Here is a 21,583-nt window from a genome sequence, read left to right as displayed (position 1 = left end):
AAACAGTGCAGGAAAGAAAGAAGGATTAAAAAATAGCACTTTTTAAAAATGTGAAGTGAAGAGTATACTATCACTAGTAAGCTTATCATTATCTCCATTCATGAAGTAGATATGCTGCTTATCTGAAAGTAGCAGAATAAAGTTTTAATCGAGTATTTTCAGAGTTCTCAGAGGTTTTCTTCTGTGTAAATGAGAATAAACATCCAGAGAGTTGTAAACACTCTTAAAGGAGGGAAAGGAATACTCTTATTCTGTGGCATAGTCTTTTCAGTTCACAAGGGCTGTCACACTTTGCTCACAGTATCTTTCATCAGGGAAACAGTGCTGCAGGTATAGTTTTACAAGCAAGGCTAGAACTCAAGCTAAAGTTTTCTTACTTCAAGTCCAAGGCTTTTTCCACTCTGATGTCATCCAGTTCAACCTTAGTTTTTCATCCTGAAGATCTGAGTATCAGAAAAGTTCAGTGATTTGCCTGATACTACATGGGTAGATATATGATGCCTAGCTGGTCAGACTGAAATATTTTCTGCTGCTGTCTCTCTACCACTCTGTCTCATCCAGTTTATTTCCTTATGGCATTTATTACAATCTGTACTTGTCTTCTTGACTTGTTTTCTTTTGTTTATTGTCTGTCTCCCTCTCTGGAATGTAATTTCTGTGTCTTCCTTGTTCAGTGCTCTGCACAGCAAAGTGCCTGGCACAGTAGGTACTCAATAAATATCTGTTGAAGAATGCAGTGGATTAATGGATAGACAGATAGATGGAATAGTAGTAGCAAACTAAAAGCTAAAATTCTATAATCTCCCAACTTCCCACTATATTCATAGTGCCTCTTCAATGCTTATGCCCTTCAGATAAAAGGAATCCTTGCTAGAGAATCTGGCCAAAGTCTAAGAACATTCCTGGAAGGTTTGTCAATTTTTTCACATATCTGATTTTCTAATGAGATATACTTGCACATTTAAAAAGGATTGTGTGTGGGTGTGCATTTTAAGGAAAAACAATCTATTGAAGGTTTATTTTTATTTCACTATTAATGATAATTCAGCTGGGGAAAACAGGCACATACTACCCATCTGACTTTGGGGTTAGAAGAGTTTGCCCTGTTTCCAGTACAACAGAGTTGCTCTGTGTCATGGAATGTCTCTTCCTGCTGGATATTTTAAAAGTCACAGTTTTCATCTACTTTAGGTTATCCTGTTTAACAGAACTTATGATGATAGCAATTTATTTCCAGGCACATACTTGCTTCTTCAGCAGTACTGTTGGCAACCAATTATACCCATGATTTTTTTCAGGCTAGTACCTTTTCTAACTTAATCAACTGGGCAGGCATTTACCACCTATATGCCTACTTCCTAGACCTATCAGAGATGAACAAGACTTGGTCTCTCTCCTCAAAGAGGTTGCAAGCTGGTAGAGCAGACAAACCTTTATGGATTTTTTTTTTTTTTTGGTGGGGGGAGGTAATTTGATGGATTGATTGATTGATTGATTGATTCTTAGAGGAGGTAGTGGGGATTGAAACCAGGACCTCATGCATGCTAAGCATGCGCTCTACCACTTGAGCTATACCCTCCCCTACCCTTTATGGATCTTAATGATACATGGCAGTGTATGACTGGGCTATTGTGTAGCAAACTCAAAATTGCTAACTCTTAACTCATCAACACACCTTGGAAAAAGTCACTTTTCTCTGGGTATCAGAGATCCTAAGAATCTCCTTCAACTCTAAAAATCAAATGATTTTGTGAAATGCTGTCAGTAAAGCTTAATAGATCTCATTTTGTTGCACTTCACTTTACTGAGCTTCACAGATAATTACATTTTTCACAAATTGAATGTTTGTGGCAACCCTGCATTGAACAAGTCTATTGTACACTATTTTTCTAACAGCATTTGCTCACTTTGTGTCTCTGTCACATTTTGGTGATTCTCACAGTATTTTAAACTTTTTCATTATTATTATATTTGTTTTAGTAATCTGTGGTATTACCGTTGTAATGTTTTGGGGTGCCATGAAGTGCACTCATTAAAAGACAACAAACTTAATTGATAAATATTGTGTGTGTTCTGACTGCTCCACCAACCAGCCATTCCCCCTCTCTCTCCCTCTCCTCTGGCCTCCCTGTTCCCTGAGATGCAGCAATATTGAAATGAGGCCAATTAATAACCTACAAAGTGTTCAAGTGAAAGGAAGAATTGCACATCTCTCAGTTTAAATCAAAAGCTAGAAATGATTAAGCTTAGGGAGGAAAGCATGTCAAAAGCTGAGATAGGCTGAAAGCTAGGCCTCTTGAGCCAATTAGCCATGTTGTGAATGCAAAGGAAAGGTTCTTGAAGGAAAGTGAAAGTGCTGCTCCAGTGAATACATGAATGATAAGCAAAACAGCCTTATGACTGATAGGGAGGAAGTTTTAGTGTTCTGGGTAGAAAATCAGACTAACCACAACATTCACTTGAGCCAAAGCAAGGCCCTAACTCTCTTCAGTTCTCTGAAGGCTGAGAGAGGTGAGGAAGCTGAAGAAAAATTTGAAGCTAGCAGAGGTTGGTTCATGAGGTTTAAGGAAAAAAAAACTGTCTCCATAACATAAAAGTACAAGGTGTAGCAGCAAGTGCTGATGTAGAAGCTGCAGCCAGTTATCCAGAAGATCTAGCTGAGATCATTGATGATGGCAGCTACACTAAACAATATGTTTTCAGTGTAGATACACCAGCCTTGGGAAGCATGCCTCTAGGACTTTCACAGCTAGAAAGGAGAAGTCAACACCTGGCTTCAAAGCTTCAAAGGACAGGCTGACTCTCTTGTTACGGGCTAATGAAGTTGGTGACTTTAAGTTGAAGCCAGTGTTCATTTACCTTTCCAAAAATCCTAAGGCCCTTAATAGTTATGCTAAATCTACTCTGCCTGTGCTCTATAAATGGAACAACAAAGCCTGGATGAGAGTACATCTGTTTACAACATGGTTTTCTGAATATTTTAAGCCCACTGTTCAGAGAAAAAAGATTTTCTTTCAAAATATATACTCATTGACAGTGCACCTGGTCACTTAAGAGCTTTGATGGAAATGTACAAGATTCATGTTGTTTTCATGCATCCATTCTGTAGTTCATGGATCAAGGAGTAATTTTGATGTTCGAGTCTTACAATTTAAGTAATGCATTTCATAAGTCTGTAGCTGCCGTAAATAGTGATTTCTCTGATGGATCTGGGCAAAGTCAATTGAAAACCTTCTGGAAAGGATTCACCATTCTAGATGCCATTTAGGACATTCGTAATTCATGAGAAGAAGTCAAAATATCAACATGAACAGGAGTTTGGAAGAAGTTGATTCCAACCCTCACACATGACTTTGAGGAATTCAAGACTTTAGTGGAGGAAGTAACTGCAGATGTGGTGGAAATAGCTAGAGAACTAACATTAGAAGTGGAGCCTAAAGATGTGACTGAATTGCTGCAATCTCATCATAAAATTTCAACGGATTAAGAGTTGCTTCTTCTGGATGAGCAAAGAAAGTAGTTTCTTGAGGTGGAATCTGCTTCTTGTGAAGGTGCTGTGAGGATTATTGATATGACAGCAGAAGATTTAGAGTTAGTTGATAAAGCAGTGGTAGGGTTTGAGAAGACTACTCCAGTTCTGAAAGAAGTTCCACGTGGGTAAAATGCTATCAAATAGCACTGCATACTACAGAGAAATTATTTGTGAGAGGAAGAGTCAATCAGTGCAGCAAACTTCATTGTCTTATTTTAAGAAATTGCCACAACTACCCAACCTTCAGCAAGCACCACCCTGACCGGTCAGCAGCCATCAACATTCCAGGCAAAAGACCCTTTTACTAACAAAGATTATGACTCTCAGAAGACTCTGATGATGGTTAGTGTTTTTTGGCAATAAAGTGTTTCTTAATTAGGGTATGTGCATTATTTTTTTAGGCATAATACTATTGTATGCTTAATAACGACAGTAAATACAACTTTATGTGCACTGGGAAACCAAAAAATTCATGTGACTCACTTTATTGGAATAATCTCTTCATCACAATGGTGTGGAACCAAACCCACACCAATATTTCCAAGGTATGCTGTACCAGCTAAAAAAATAGGAAAGAAGTTTGCCCCATGAAGGAAATGTCATTTGAGACAATTCTTGAGGAATTTTAACAGGAAAAAAACAAGAGCTTCAGGGTGTGAAGGAAGAAAATGATGATGTCCCTAGTATGGTGTCTGGCAGTGAGTAGTACAGTCTGGTGGTGTTGAATAAACTGGGTATTTTTAACAACTGTCACAGAACATCAGATCACCTAGAGACATATCTGTGAAAGGAGCATTTTGCAATCCCATTCCACTTTTTTCTTCCCTTTAGTCACTCTTACGGAGCCTGTGTCTTCCAACTTTCAGCTGAGGAATATATTTTGTGGAAGTTCTATTAACAATATAAATAAAAGAAAGATATAGGCACAAAATAGCTTAATGAAGTCCCAATATTTATTTAGCCTGATTTTAAATAACAGCCTGAAATAATACAGAGGGAGTTGTATCTCTTCACACTGACAACTGGCTAGGAGCACAGAGCAGAAATACACGTTCTGGGGGCCAAATTATTTCTTCCATCATAGATGCCAACAAAAGCATTAGTCATCAGGTTTAAAATTCCTTTCCATCTGGAAAATATGGTTAATACTACTGTTGGACATTATCAGTGTAAATAAAGTGCCTGATAGAAGATAAATGTTCTTAAAATGTACCATCTATTAGCCTTATAGAATAAGGAAGGAACTAAATTTACTTGAGTGTTAACTCTTTGCCTTCTGTATTATGCTGGAGTACAGAATATAGGACTGAGAAGAAAAAAAATCACAGAATATAGCAACATTTTTTCAAAAGGAGAGGATTCTGATATAATTTTTCAATTGATGGTTAACCAGAGCCTACATACAACTTCCTATGATTGGATTGCTGCCAGTGACCCAGTCACGCCTTCTGTCTGTCATCCCTCCCTTCTCTTATTTTCTTGCCTCCTCTTACTCAAAAACCCATACCTAGTTTACAACCTAATTTTTAAATTACATTAATTTTAAAATAGAAAATTTATGTAACTAGATAACAAAAAAATTAGAAAGTATGGTTAAGAAAAAAATGACCAAAAGCTCCATCCTTATAACACCACTGTTAGCAATTTGATGTAATTCCTTCCTTTTTCTACTATTCCTTTTTAAAACATATTCATCATAATAAAGGTAATTTTGTATGTTTTTTTATCTAGCATTCCATATTGTGGGATGATCTTCATAATCATCTTGTTCATGTCTGTATGGTATTCCATCAGGAATGTGTTCGCTTAACTGTTCTCTTTAGGTTTAATATTTAAATTGCCTCCAGATATTCTAAATAATAATCTTAAAAACATTTGTATACATATTTCTTTTTTTCATACTTGTGGTTTTTTTCTGTAATATAGATTCTTAGAAGTAGAATTACTGGGTCAGAGATTCTTTGATTGAGATTAGTTCATTTTTGTTCTTTTTTCCCCCTAGATTCTCAAGCTATAGCTGACAGTGTTTACATGACTTTCTTGTCTTTGGCCACTTCCCCAAACTGCTATACAAAGGCACCATGACATATACTCTGTTGTAAAGCCTCCCTAAGAATATGCGCATTTTGCAAAGTTAGAAGTAAATTCTAACTCCACTCATTATAAAGACCATGCTGAATATGTGTTTGAAAGGCAATATTAAAGATTTCTTTAGGATGGTAATTTGGTTCCCATCTGCCTCAGTAATGCCTTACACTCCTTGCATCCAGTGGGTTTTGTATTTGAAATACGAAAATCTGTTTGTTGACTTGAGCTAAATCCCAAAGAAAAAGAAACAGTGGGTTTTTGTAATGAAATAAATGTAAAGTGTAGAAGATAATGGAATGTAACTGCAGAAATTTTCAGTCACTTTTATATTTACAGTATTTCCAAATGTGCAGTGGTCTTTTTAATGGACTAAACTCCATACTCAAAATGCCAATAGTTTTTTTTTTAACATTTTTTTATTGAGTTATGGTCATTTTACAATGTGTCAAATTCCAGTGTAGAGCACAATTTTTCAGTTATACATGAACATACATACATTCATTGTCACATTCTCTTTCACTATGAGCCACCACAAGATCCTGTATATTCAAAATGCCAATAGTTTTTAATGAAACTGACATTTCCAATTCCTAGTAGGATCAGTTTAATTCAATTCAGTAAGCATGTATTGAGCCTGCACTGCTCATGAGACCCTTTGCTGGGTGCTGGGAATTACCTAGCTGCATATAATGTCTGTTGAGTTGGTGTCTACAGATTGAGAGAACTAGTCTCACTGACAGCCAAGACCAAAGATGGGCATTGAAAAGATGTAGAGAATTTCACTTCTCAGAGAAGTGTCTCTAGCTGTATCATGTTCTTTTACTTCCTGCACAGCCATAACAAATGCCTGACACAGATCCTTATACATAGTACATGTTCAGAAATATTCATCTGAACCTGAAGATAAGCAGTTTACTCCAGTTCTACCATCCACAAAGCTTAAAATACTACCAAAAGGAGGGAATTCACATTGGTAAAGCATCTATTCTGTACCAGGTACTGTCAGGCACATTCATACATTATTTCAGTTAATGATCACAACAGTCCTGAATGTATTACAGACAAGAAGATAGACTTGGAAGAATTAACTATCTCTCCTGACAGCACATAGCTAGTAAGTGGAGAGAGCTGGAGTTAGAATTCAGATATATGTGCCTCTAAAGGCCTGCTCTTTAGCATACTTTCTTACTCTGTGGATGCCCCTTTTATTCCTTTAACCTTTATCATGATTCATTTCCATTGCTATTCATTTTTTTCCCCTTTAAGCTCTGTTGAATCATCATTGACTGTCCTGTTTTTAATGTAATTAATGGTCTTACAGCATCTTGAAATACTGTGTGACCAGTTGTCATTAAAGTTTCCAAGCTTTACAAGGTAGATGCTGAAGTTTAAAAAAAAAATTCATCTTCAGCTCTTCTTCAGTTGCTAGTCTCAATAATTATCCTGTAAAATTATAGTTAAATTTAAATAACCTTTCAATGAAAGGAATGGATTCTGGATCCATGAATTTTCTGTGCATGGGTTTTCTTTTGATGGAAAATCAAAGTGTTCTATCAAAAAAAAAAAAAAATCCCAAGCTCTACTGATATTTTTTGACTGTTTTGCTGAAATATAATTGACATACAATAGACTGCATGTATTTAAAAGTGTACACTTGGCTTTGTCTGGCTTCTTTCACTTAGCATGATTATTTTGAGAATCATCCATGTTGTTGCATGTCTCAGTACTTAGTTTAATTGCTGAGTAGTATTCTGTTGTATGAACATACCACAATTTGTTTATCCATTCACCTGACAATGGGCATTTGAATTGTTTGGGGCTATTACAAGTAAAACTGCTATGAATGTATGTTTTGGCTGGGTCATCTGGTGGCTATATGTTTAACATTGTAGGAAACTCTCAGGCTGTTTTCCAAAGCAGGTGGTTGTACCATTTTACATTCCCATCAATAGAGTACTAGTGTTCCAGTTGTTCCACAACAGTGCCAACACTTAGTTTGGTCGATCTTTCTTTTTTTTTTTTTGGTAGTGTAGTCCATTTACAATGTTGTGTCAACTCTGGTGTACAACATGTTTCAGTCATACATATATTCATTTTCGTATTCTTTTTCATTATAGATTACTGCAAGATATTGAATATAGTTACCTGTGCTATACAAAAGAAACTTGTTTTTTATCTATTTCATGTAAACTAGTTAGTATCTGCAAATCTCTAACTCCCAACTTATTCCTTCCCACCCCCTTCCCCTCCTGGTAACCTGATCGATCTTTTCAATTTTAGATATTCTAATAGGTATGCATTAGATAGTAGTGTATCATTGTAGTTCTAATTTGCATTTCACTAATAATGTTGAGCATCTTTTCATATGCTTATTTGCCTCTGTGTATATTCTTCAGTGAAGTGTCTGTGCAGATCTTTCAACTAAATTTTATTAGGTTGTTTGTTTTCTTTTTATTGAGTTTTGAGAGTTTTGTTATATTCTGGATACAAATCCTTTATCAGATATATGACTTAATGTAATTTTCTCCCAGTCTATAGCTTTTTTTTTTTTTTTTTTTTTTTGGGTCTTCTTAACAGTGTCTTTTAAAGAGCAGAAATTTTTAATTTTGATGAAATCCAACTAATTTTTTTTCTTTTATGGATCACACTTTGGTATGATAGCTAATAAATCTTTGCCTAAGCCAAAGTCATAAAGATTTTCTCCTGTGTTTTCTTCTGGAAGTTTTATAGTTTTAGGTTTTACATTTAAATCTGATTCAGTGTGAGTTAAGTAAGAAGAGTGAGTAAAAGTTCTTTTTTGTTGTTGTTGAGAAGACTGTCCATTCTCCGCTGAATTGCCTTCACATCTTTGTCAAAAATTAACTAACCATATATGTGTGGCTCTATTTTTGGACTTCCTGTTCTGTTCCACTGATCTATTTGTCTAGCTTGATGACTGTGCTACTCTGTATGAATTATTGTAACTTTAAAGTCCTGAAGTCAATTAGCGTAAATCTTCCAGTTTTCTTCTTTTTCAAAGTTGTTTTGGATATTCTCTTTCCTTTGCATTTCCATATGAATTTTAAAATCAGTTTTCTACCAGAAAACCTACCAGGATTTTTTCAGTAGGATTGCAGTGAATCTGTGGACCAGTTTGAAGACATTTGACATCTTAACAATATTGAGTCTTCCAATTGTCTTTTATTTCTCTCAGCAGTATTTTGTAGTTTTCAGTGCATAGGTCTTGCACATCTTTTGTCAGACTTATGTCTAGTTCATAGTTTTTTATGCTATTGTAGTGATTTTTTTTATTTCAATTTCCAATTGTTCATTGCTAACATATAGAAATAGTTGATCTTTGTATATTGATTTTCTATCCTACAACATTGCTAACTCGTTTATTAGTTTTTGTAGCTTTTATGGAGATTTTCTATACAAATAATCATGTCACCTATATATAAAGACAGTTTTACTTCTTCCTTTCCAGTTCAGGTGCCTTCTTTTTCCTTCCATGATCCCCTTTTTTTCTCCTTACTTAACAACTGCAATCTAGTACAATGCTGGAATAGAAGTGGTGAGAACCAACAGATGCTCTTGGCTTGTTCCCGAACTTAGGGAAAGCATTTGATCTTTCACCATTAAGTGTGATGTTCACAGTAGGATTTTTGCAGATGCCCTTTACCATGTCAAGGAAGTTTTCTCTATTTTTATTTAAGTTTGCTGATAGAAGTGGATGTTGGATCTTGTCGAATGATTTTTTTTTTCTTTTTTAGTTTGTTAATACGGTGAAGTGCATTGATGATTTTTCAGATAGTAAACCAATTTCACATTCTTGATGAATTCCACTGGATCATGATATATTATCCTTTTTATATGTTGATTGGAATTGACTTGTTTAAATTTTGATAAGCATTTTTATATCTCTATATATGGCAGATACTTTATAGTTTTCTTATAATGTTTTTCTGGTTTTGATATAATGATGTCTCATAAAATAATTTGAAAAAATATCCCCTCCTCTTCAATTTTCTGAAAGCTTATGTAGAATATTTTCCTTCTTTAAATTTTTGGTAGACTTCACCAGAACAGTTACCTCGGCCTGGAGGGTTTGTTTTTTTTTTTTTTTTTTGGTGGGAGTTTTAAATACAACAAACTCAATTTCTTTAATAGATATAGAGTTATTCAAGTTAGTCTTCTTGAGTGGGCTTTGATCATTTGTGTCTTTCAAGAAATTTGTCGATTCCATCTGAGTTGCCAAATTTATTAGCATAAAGTTGTTCATAATATTTTTATTATTCTTTGGTTGTCTGGAGAATCTATAATGGCATCACATTTCTTATTCCTGATATTGGTTATTTGTGTCTCTTTTTTCCCCTGATCATTCTGCTAGAGGTTTATCAATTTGAGGTATCTTCACAAAAAAAACCAGCTTTTTATTTCACTGACTTTTTCCCTGTTTTTTGTTTTGTTTTCTATTTTATTGATTTCCGCTGTAGTTTTTATTATTTCCTTTATTCTGATTAGTTTGCATTTAATTTGCTCTTTCCTGATTTTTTTAACGTGGAAGCCAAGGTCATTGATGTGAGACTTTCCTTCTTTTCCAATATAGGCATTTGGTGCTAAACATTTCCTTCTACGTGTTGCTTAAGCTCCACCACACAAATTCAGATACATTGTGTTATTATTTTCATTCAGTTTTAAATATTTTCTAATTGGCCATTTAAATTCTTCTTTGATTCATAGGTTGTTTTGAAGTGTTGTTGAGTTTCCAAATATTGGAGGGTTTTACAGATATCTTTTTATTATTGATTTCTAATTTATTTCCATTATGGTCAGACAACATACTTGAATTTATTGACATACTTTAAAAGTAAATACACTTTAAATTTATTGACACTTGTTTTGTGGCACAGTATATAGTATATCTTGGTAAATGTTCCATGTGTACTTGAAAAGAATGTATAATCTGCTGTTGCTAGGTGTTATGTTCTGTAAATGTCAGTTAAGTCAAGTTGGTTTATAGTGTTATTTAAGTCTATTGATTTTCTGAGTTCTCTACCTGGTACCTTATGCCTTATGAGGTTTTCCACTCTGTTAAGAAGAAACAGGAAATATTTCCAGACTGATGTGAGCACTGAGGATTTTTCCTGCTAATCCTTTGGGTGGTTCTATCACTGGCTTCAGATAGTTCTTGATGTACACGTGCGGGTTAGTACTTAACTGAAGACTTGCTGGGGACCCTCTGCAGATTTCCAGAGTTCTCTCTATGCATTTCTCTCTCCTGCATTACTCTTCCCTGCGTACTCTAGCCACTCTGGCCTTCCTGTATTTCCAGTTCCGTATCCTCAATTCACGGAGACCATTATCTTCTGCCTGGGTCCACTCCTGCTGTATCTCAGCCTGGAAACTTTCTTCAGACAGTGAGTTGGGGAAATTGTTTCCCATCCTCCAGGGATCTCTGACCTTTTTTCACATGATGTCCACTGTCTGGAAAACTTGTTCTTTCATATATGTTGAACAATGTTTTTAGTTGTTTATGGAAGAAATGTAAATCTAATCACTGATATTCCATCTTGCCTGGAAACAGAAATCCACTTTGCTGATATTTTCAGCATCATCTTTTATAATATACTTGTGTTGTATTTGGAATGATATACACTGTGATCGCTTCTCTGTCTAGATGGAATTCAGAGTTTCTGCTACCCAGTTATAGGGAGCTGCCTTCCTCTTTGTTGGATTTCACCAGGTTTTTTAATCTAGATTCTCCTTTCCTCATAAAAACAAGAATATATTAAGTACCTCCTATGTACCAAGCATGTATTAGGGGTTTAAATATGTTACCTCACTTAATCCTTATCATGACTTTGTTAAGAAGTAAGAGGTAAAGAGGTAATTGAAATTGGGAAGTTAAATAATTTTCCCAAAGCCATATAGCAAGTAAATGTCATCGTCAGCATTCAGACCCAAGTCTGTTGGATCCAAGGACCATAAAGCTGATGAAGCCCTTCAGAGGTAATTTTGCTGAGTACAAGGGGACGGCTACTAAAACCAACTCAGGAAGGTTCTGCTTATCTGTCCTTGCAATAAGAGTAAGCAGTTTACATCTAAGAAAGGAAAAATGTTAGTACAGCTAGAAAGAGTAGTTTTAACTAAAGTTCTATCAGGTGACAGGAAGGAAAAGGGATAAGTGAGCAGTTGTTAAGAAACAGGAAGAATGTGATTTTAGAAATGCTGGGTCAAGAAAACATTGCAACAGTTAAGTTACGAGGGTGGAAGAGGAAAAAAGAAGAAATTGTTCTGAAATGACATGCTTTGCAAAGCTGTGCATGAGCAATGCAAGAGCATGTGACAGTGACCCTTATTGCTGTCACTGCAATCTTTCATTCCCTTCTGTGATAATCAAAAAATGAACTAAAAATAAAGGAGAAAGAAAGGGATGTTTAGTATCAAACAGCATTGCCAATATAAAATGTTTTGGATTGATTCCCAGTGCCAAAACACAGTACATATTAACATTCCTTATACTGTATTTTTGGAACTTGTTCTACCCACATTAGCTTTAATTTTAGTTTTTATAGATGTATGGGTGTTTTGTTTTGTTTCTCATAATGCCTATAGTTTTTTTAATGTCTATAATCTTTACTAGAATATAAAAGCAATGTCTTCCAAGTATATAAAAATACGTTTAAAGTAAGTTTTATGGCAATTTCCTGTGTGATCCTCATCTTTTATATGACACAATGCCCTGCTGGAAAACAGTAGAATCATAAGCCTGAGATGATTTGAAAGGTCAAGATTTGACTCTGTTTTGTCATCGATCTGCCTGACCAGACATGAATTATTTATAAGATGAGGCACGTGATTACCTCACTCAGCTGGGGAGAATTTTCAATTATAGTTATAAATGAGAATATTAAAGGGGCTTTGAAATGGAGGCAATAAATGTGATAGGAAGTACGTACTATTTATTCTCCTGGAAACCTCTCCTACCCCCAATTCTATAGAATTTTATTAGGGAAATAGCAGTTAAAGAGTCAATTTTAAAACGTTAGTGATAATTACTCAAGAGAAATCACTTTAGCTCATTAAAAAGTAGAATTTAACAACATAGGCATCCTATACTTTTTGACTCATTGAATCCCGGGAACTCTTCTATGAACTTCTTCTCGATTTACACTTTCCATATTCACAGAGCCCTCTGTGCCCTTAGCATTTGATTGTGCTCATTTTCCACTCTAGATTGTGAGCTCCTGCAAAGCAGACATTGTCCTTCATTTCATATCTAAGATCCTAGTGTGGTGTTCAGCATGTAGTAGGTATTTGATATTTTAATTAATTGTTCTACTGTGAGGCCCAATTCTGACTGTCCATTCCTCATATCCTTAATTTGTAAACATTAGTGCCTTTGTCCATTTTAACATGGGGAAAAGTAGCCAACTAAGTATTTATATGTAGCTAGAAACAAAGAAACCTTTGAGTCTGTTTTGTTTCTTCTTTATTGGTTTTTAGTTTAAAACATAAAACATGCTTATACTAATAGTTCAGATAGTACAAAGGTATATAAAAAACAAGTTGATTGCCTGTGTTCTCCAGTCTTTATTCTTCTTACTCTGCCTCCCTCTGTCAGATGTTTATGCTCATATAGATATTATTTGTGTTTTAATATCATGGACAGTACTCTAGGTAAATACACTTTTACACTTAATATCATTTTAATTAATATGTATGTTTTAGCTATAGTGGATAATATACATTGAAACTGAGTTAAATTATTTCCTTTGTGCTCCCTTTCAAAAAGAATTGTGCCCCTTTTTTGTGGCAAAATATACGTAACATAAAATTTACCATTTAAACCATTTTTAAATATATAGTTCAGTGGCATTCAGTACATTCACATTGTTGTGCAACCATAACCATCATCTATCTCCAGAGCTCTTTTCATCTTGCAGAAGTAAAACTCTGTACCAGTCAAATAAAAACTCCCCATTCTCCCAACCCCCCAAATCCCTGGCAACCAACATTCTACTTTCTGACTGTAAATTTGACTCTAGGTACCTCATATAAGTAAAATCATACAGTATTTATCTTTTTGTGATTGGCTTATTTCACTTAACATGAATGTCCTCAAGGTTTATCCATACTGTATCATGTGCCAATATGTGCTTCCTTTTCAAGGCTAAATAATATTCTGTTTGGGTTGGGGTGGGGATTAGATGGATTTATTTGTTTATTTATTTATTTAAGCAGAGGTACTTAGGGGGTTGAACCCAGGACCTCATGCATGCTAGCATGAACTCTTCCACTGAGCTATACCCTCCCCCAAGGCTGAATAATGTTCTGTTTTATGTATATACCACATTTTGCTCATCCACTTGTTTCAATGGATGCTTAGGTTGCTTCCACCTTACAGCTATTGTGAATAATGCTGCTGTGAACATTGGTGTACAAATGTCTGTTCAGGTCCCTGCTTTCAGAACCTTTTAGGAAGAAGAATTGAAAGAATAGAATAGAAATGGAAAGAAAAGAAGTGAAATTGCCGGATTATATGGTAATTCTATGTTAAACTTTTTGAGGAACCACCATACCGTTTTCCAAAGTGACTGCACCATTTTACATTTCTGCCAGCAGTGCAACAAGTGTTCCAGTTTCTCCACATCCTTGCCAATACTTGCTTCCTGGTTTTTTTTTTTTATAATAACCATTCTGATGCGTGTGAAATGGTATCTCATTATGGTTTTGATTTGTGTTGCCCTAATGATTAGTGATGTTGAGCATCTTTTCATGTGCTTATTGGCCATTTGTGTATCTTCTTTGAAGAAATGTCTTTCGAGTCCTTTCTCCATTTTTGAATTGGATTGTTTTTTGTTCTTGAGATTTAGGCAGTCTTTATATATTCTGGATATTAATCCCTTATCAGACATGATAAATTGGGTTGCCTTCTTACTCTGTTGTCCTTTGATGCACAAAAGTTTTTATTTTGATGTGGTGCAATTTGTCTTTTTTTTCTTTCATTGCCTATCCTTTTGGTGTGTATTCAAGAAATCATTGACAAATTTGGTGTCATGAAGCTTTTCCCCCATGTTTTCTTCTAAAAGTTTTATGGTTTTAGCTTTTACGTTTAGGTCTTTGATCCATTTGAGTTAATTTTTGTAAGATAAGAGCCTAACTTCACTCTTTTACGTGTGGATATCCACTTTACCCAGTACCATTTGTTGAAAAGACTGTCCTTTCCCCATTGAATAGTCTTGGGACTCTTGTCAAAAATCATGTAACTATATATGTGAGGATTTATTTCTGGGCTTTCTATTTCCCAACTCATTTTTAATAGATGTCATTTATCTATAATATGAACACATCATAGTTTATTCAAATATTCCTCTATTGATGGAGATATAGGTTATGTCCAGGCTTTTGCCACTACAAGCAGTGTTGCAGTAAACATCTCAGAATATGTAGTTTTAACGATCCTAGTGCTTTTATTTCTTTATAATAGATTCACAAAAGTGAAGTTGCTAGACGAAGTGTTATATTTAGTTTTTAATTTCAGTAGGCAGGATTTTTTTTAAGGATATATCAGTTTACATTTCTACCAGCCATAGATGAAAGCCTGTTTTTCCACGTCATTGGTAGCATTTAGAAATCTTTTTAGTATTTTTTTATATGGTCAGTTTAAAATGGTAAGAGGCCTTTATTAGTATTTAACAGTGAAGAGTGAAAGGATACTGATAAATATTTCTTATATATTTGAAAGACATTTTACTCTTGGTTTTAAAAAGAAAAAAATTCTGTCCTTTCGTAACATGAGAAATGCAAATGAGAACAGATACTTATTTCTGTGTCCAGCTGAATAAGTAAATTAAAATTTTGAAAAAAATCAGGCTTTAAGTGTTTTTCCTGCTTTCATCCATTTTGTTGAAGTAAGTAACCTAGCGAATGGCTTCTGATTTTTCCTAGCTTAATGCAGATACTGAAAGAGAAGAAGGAGAAGAGTTTGAAGACAACATGGATGTTTTTGATGACAGCAGTTCCAGCCCTTCTGGCACCTTAAGAAATTATCCACTCACCTGCAAAGTTGTTTATTCCTATAAGGTTTGTATTTATTTAACATATTTTTCATATTAAATTGTGACAATTCTTAAGATACATGTAACTGTATCTACCTGGCCTCTTCTAATGTGCTTAACATAAAATTGGTGTTCAGTTCATATTAGAGGCAACATAACATAATGGTAGAGTCTAGGCTCTGACATCAGACTGCCTCAGTTAAAATCCTGTCTCTGCCACTTGCAAGGTATATGACAATGCTGGGTCCCTTGGTCTCTGTGAGCCTCAGTTTTCTTATCTATATTATAAGGATAATATTGTAGGGCTAGATTGAAGACTAAATGAGATAACACTTTTATAGCAAAACAGTTAGCACAGTACCTGGCATCTAGTAAATTTTATGTAAATAGAACTCTTATCCTTATCAATTGCCTTCTTGGTGCACAAGATCCTCCACTGGAATAATTCTCAAAGTTGATATTAAAAGAAAATTGTTTTACTAAGCAGTTTTGTTAAACTTTACCTTTCCTAATCTTAATATAACCACCTCTTGTTTCCATGTTAAGCAGAAACCTGGATAGATTCCTGACTTCCAAACTTGATTTGGTATAATAGTTCTTATCCTCTCTCACCCCTGCCCCGCTTTCACAGTAACTTTTCACTTGTACAAAGTAAACTGAGTTTTAATTACCCAGCTTCTCTCTTTTGCTCACTCCCTTTATCCAGTCAGTAGCCAGTCCTATTGAATCCACCTCCAAAACATATCCTAAATCCATTGACGTTTCATCACCTTGGTCTAGGCCATTGCTTTAATTACTGTGAAAGAAAAAAAACTCATAATTGGTATCCCTTCTTCATACTCGTCTACCAACAGTCCACATTCCACTCTGCAGCCAGAATTGTCTTTAACATATAAAGGATATTATTTTGTTCCCCTGCTTAAAACCCTTTATAAATTTTCCATCACATATAGAAGAACAAACACTTCACTAGGGTCTACAATGTCCAGATTGATCTGGCCCCTGCCAGTGTCCCTAGCTTCATGTCAGACCAACCCACCCAACTGCTGCCCAACCCACTCACTACACATTAGCCACTCTAGCTGCCTTTCAGTCTTCAGAAGCACCATGCTCCTCCCTGACTTGACAGCTTTGCACTTGTTGCTCTCCTACCTAGAACTGTTTTCTCCCGGATCTTGGTTGGCTGCCCACTGCTCTTCATATAGGCTCAGCTCAAATAGTGCTGCTTCAGGTCTCCCCTGATCTCCTAAATACATAACCCACTCCTCAGTCACTACTCTATCTCACTGCCCTCTTGCCGTCATTTATTTGCTATATAGCAGTTATCACCAGCCAAACTTAATCTTATTTGTTTTCATATTTCTTTGTCTAACTTGCTACTAAAGGTCCATGAAGGCAGAAGCCTTGTCTGTGTGTCTTCAGCACCCAGGACAGTACCCAGCACGTAGTAGGTCCTCAAGAGATAATTAGGACATGAACAAATGAATCCTCTTTTGGCTGCCATGCTATTGGAGACTCAATGCTTAAGGGACAACAACAGAAGAAGGGTCTGGAGAGAATCTAAAACAGTCATACATGGGACAGTCTCACTTCTACCACCACCATCCCTAGGTAGCTACAGGCTGGCAGTATTTACTACTCAGTATCAGTGATTACCAGACTTTTTTATAGTTTAACATCCTTTCATTATATATTTAAGTTAATAATACGCCCTCTTTTCTAAAAGGGTTGGGTTGTTTTTTTTCCAGTGTAAACTGTTTAGATAATCTTTTGAAAATTTGAAGTCACCTCTGAGATTCTTGGAAAGGTGTTTTAGAATATTATAAAACTAGTGTTGGGAGTATTTCCCCATCTTCCCTCTCAATATTATATTTACTTTGAAGTTCCAGAATTAAAATTTAAGGTCCTTAAATGGAGAGGGTTGTAAGTGTCTGAGTGATTATAAACAGCTAACATTCATCTGACATCCCCTCTGTTGGCATATCCTAGGCATATCCATATGGTAAAACAGACTGTAAAATTTTTTTAATCAGTTAACCATTGAACATTTATCGAGTGCCCAATATGTGATAAGTTTGGGGGATGCAAGAATGAACGTGACACCACTCCTGCCTCTCAGGAATGGATAGTCTGCAGGGAGTAAATATTAAATTGAAAAATAGAATATATTTGAAAACATTTATAATAAAGGTAAAACTGCTAATTCTTCCTATGATGATTAGGAGAAATTTTACAGATGAAGTAGCATTTCAGTTAAGTTATGAATAAGACCTTTCTTGATGCAGTGGTAAGATGGGGTAGGAAAAGAGCCTTCTAAGCAAAGAGAACAGCAGATACAGAGACACACAGTTTAATGAGATAATAGGATACTCAGGAAACATTAAACTCAGTGGTGTGTGAGCATGTAGTGTGGGGAATAGAGCAGCTGGAAGAAACATGCCAGATAGTAAAGGGCCTTGTAGACCAGACTGATGCTTGGCTTTTATCCTTGCTGAGAGAAGCCATTGGATGTCCTAAAATCAGACTGGGTTTTTAAAGAAGGTAACCCTGGTCATGGTATAGGTGCCCTACAAGACAGATTAGAATTGAGCCTAACTAATAAGACTAACTATAAGCTTAATTGTTATTCCTGTAGTCCAACCAGCAAAGAAGGCCTGAGTTAATCTGGTGAGAAAAAAAAAAAAAGCCAAATTTAAGAATTGGAGTCAAAAGCCTTAAAAATGCTCATAACTTTGATCCTACTAGCATATATCCTAAGAAAGTGACCCACAATGTAGAAAAACATTCTGGATACAAAATGGTCTTTAATCATAGTACTTACTTTATAATAGTTCAAAGTTGGCAATCCAATAAGGAAATAGTTAAATCAGTTAACCGTTTGTATAATGTAACCATAACATAAAATATTACAAAGATAATTGAAAATTACATTAGTGAGTTTTTTATATAAGAAGAAATATGTCAAAAAAGTAAGACACCAAACTGTATGTATCTTAAGACCTCAGTTATGTATTTCTAACTTTTCTACAATGAACATGTATTACTTTTATAATCAGGAGAAATATATTATTTTAAAAGAAAATAGGAAATTTAGAGAGATGGTGGTGGGAATGGAGGACCTGGCTGCTTCTGAAGTTCTGTCACTGGGCATTAGGACTTCAGGAGGTAGTGTGAGACCATGGGTTTATTTCATAACCATTTACTGACCACTTGCTGTCTTTAGTTGGTGTAAGTGAGAATTACATTCCATGCCTTAAGTAAGTCATTCTAGTAGGAAGCCCACAACTATAAAAAACTAACTAGAGTACCAAGGTAGTCAGTGTTAGAGGGATGCACAAAGTCTTACAAAAACAAAAGGAGGAAAAAGCAACCAACTCATCGTAGGTGGTCTTGGAAAACATATGCGCTGGGCCTCAAATCATGAGTAATAATAATGGCTACCATTTAGTAAGTCCTTTGTGCCTGGTATCATAAGTATATACATACGTATTTTTCTTTCTAATCCCTTCAATAACCCTATAAGGAAGATACTATCAACCAACCTATTAATTCAACAAATATTATTTGAGTATCTTCCATATACCATGCTGTGCTCTTTTCTAGCCTCGGGGATGTAGCATTGATCAACACAGACAAAAATCTCTGCCCTCACAGAGCTTACATTCTAATAGGAATCAAAAAGAAAACTGAGGCTGTGAGAGGTCTTAATGGTCCCTTGCCCATAGAAACAGACTGAAGCTGGACTTGAATCCACAGTAATCTAAATCCATTCATCAGATGGAAAAGAGGGAGCAGGGCCTGCTGGATGGAAGGAACAGCCTGGTAAAAGTATAAAGGCAAGAAAGAACATGGTATATTCAGAGAATAGGGAATAGTATGCTGGGGCCAAAGCATCAAGAGATCACAGGGTCCAGACTCTTTAGGGTCTTGAGTGCTATGCAAAGAACTTGACCTTGTCAAGTGGAAGTATTGGTCACTGCTAGGGATGGTATGATCAAGCTAGTGTCTGCTTATAAAACAATGATGGACAACTTGCACAGACCTCTATGACTTTTTTTTACAAGGGCAGCAATATATTTTAAAAGTTGTTCTTCACCCTCCTGCTTTGGTCTCACACACATTGAAATCTGGTTATGTTGATACTTCTTAAATTTTACCATTGAATTAGGAAAAACATTTTTGTTTATAGGTGTGTTTTGCTGGTATATTCAAGGCATAATGTTTCTGATTAGCAAAGAAATTCTGTTGGAAAAGCTATCAAGAATCAATGAGCTTTCTTTTTCTCATATTTTGAGATCAGATGTAACTACTTAAAATTCTGATCCTGGAGTATTTCTGTGATTGGTCAGCCATTTTCAATACTATTTTTCTGTCTCAAGCAGCTATTACAGCAATATGCAGAATCTGGGTTTGATAAAATGAACATGAAGTGGGAGGAAAGTGACCCATTTTCTTGCCTTATTTTCGCTTGTGTAACTTGGAGATATTTTACACTTTGAGAGATATGAAAAACTATATGGTCTGACAGTTTTAACTGATTTTGGGACTTGGGAAAAGCTTTTAAGACTGTTCACTGGAGAGCCAGAAGATGCCTCCAGGCCCCTCCCTGTTACACATGACAGGCAAGTCTCTTTAGGAAACAAAGCAACATAGTCTCTCACTCCAGTCCCTTTACAGAGCCCTGAGAGTCTGATTTCAGATTCTACAGTCTCAGGGGCAATATTTGGGTGGCTTGTGCTCGTGGACTCCTGCTGTCAGGGAGAAAAAAACCATCACAATTAGTGACTTGTGCAGAAGCACCCAAGGGGATCAGCCCAGTCTCCACAGTTAAGTTGGAGCATAGTAATTCCAAACTTTGACCAATCTCAATCATTTCTCCTCCTACAACTTCCTTCTCTTGGCCACTGTTTTACAGTGATTCCAGACCAGGTCTAGGAGCTGCTTAAAGCTATCATCCAGTCCATGTACATAGCTCTTTGCATTTTCACAGCACGCACTTCCATGGTAGCCCTCTTGTACAGTTCTAATCCAGTGCTTTCTCCTTTGCCTGTGCTTCCCAAATCATTGATTCTGTCCATATTCATCCCCCATTGACTCCCTCATCCTCCTGAGAATGGCAGGATTGTCATTTTGAAGAAATGGAGACATCAAGAAGTTGAATAACTTACCAGTAGATACATAAGCTGGAGCTAGAACCCAAGTCCTCTACTTCCAGCAGAGTGCTGTGTTCACTGAACCTGATTGCCTCTTGAGGATTCCGTTTCTCCAGTTTTTGTTGTGGCTTTATTTTGTTTAGTTTTTTTAAAGTAAAACTTCACCTCATTATGATAGTTTTACAACACTTAAATTTTTATGTTCAATACGTTTTTCAAAATCATTTCAATATTTTGATCCCCAGTTTTTGTTATGATCAGTTCACATCTGCTCTTTATCTAACCTTTTTAATTTTGTCCATGACCATCCTACATTGCAGGCTTCTCAACCAGATGAGTTGACCATTGAGGAGCATGAGGTGTTAGAAGTGATTGAAGATGGAGATATGGAAGACTGGGTAAAGGTATATTCCTTTGCTCATATCGCCCCTTCTTGTGACTTTTTAGGAGTTTGTTTTGGTTCGTGTTGTGCCCTGTCCAAATTGTGTGTGCAAACCTGTTTTGTCACATGTCTTTTACTCAGGCTCGAAATAAAGTTGGCCAAGTGGGTTATGTGCCAGAAAAGTACCTACAGTTTCCCACCTCGAACAGTCTACTGAGCATGCTACAGTCCTTGGCTGCTTTGGACAGTCGGTCACACACATCCAGCAATTCCACGGAGGCCGAACTCGTTTCAGGCAGCCTCAACGGAGATGCCAGTGGTAAAGACTGAAACAAGGCACTCTTTATTTGGTCACATTTGACCTAAATTGTATTACCCTGGAGTC

At 35.9% G+C, this 21,583-nt stretch overlaps 1 protein-coding gene across 1 annotated transcript in view; it reads left to right on the top strand.

The window, feature by feature from the left end:
* Positions 1–21,583, top strand: part of FCHSD2 (FCH and double SH3 domains 2) — a 194,461-nt gene that overhangs the window by 166,975 nt on the left and 5,903 nt on the right. Inside the window, exons 14-16 of the mRNA XM_010973089.3 lie at positions 15,554–15,688; positions 21,137–21,220; positions 21,340–21,517. Of these exons, the coding sequence (XP_010971391.1) occupies positions 15,554–15,688; positions 21,137–21,220; positions 21,340–21,517 (397 nt within the window). The remainder of the gene's footprint in view (positions 1–15,553; positions 15,689–21,136; positions 21,221–21,339; positions 21,518–21,583) is intronic.

Source organism: Camelus bactrianus, chromosome 10 (genome assembly GCF_048773025.1).
Source record: "Camelus bactrianus isolate YW-2024 breed Bactrian camel chromosome 10, ASM4877302v1, whole genome shotgun sequence".
NCBI lineage: Eukaryota > Metazoa > Chordata > Mammalia > Artiodactyla > Camelidae > Camelus > Camelus bactrianus.
This window is presented reverse-complemented; position numbering and strand designations above follow the sequence as displayed.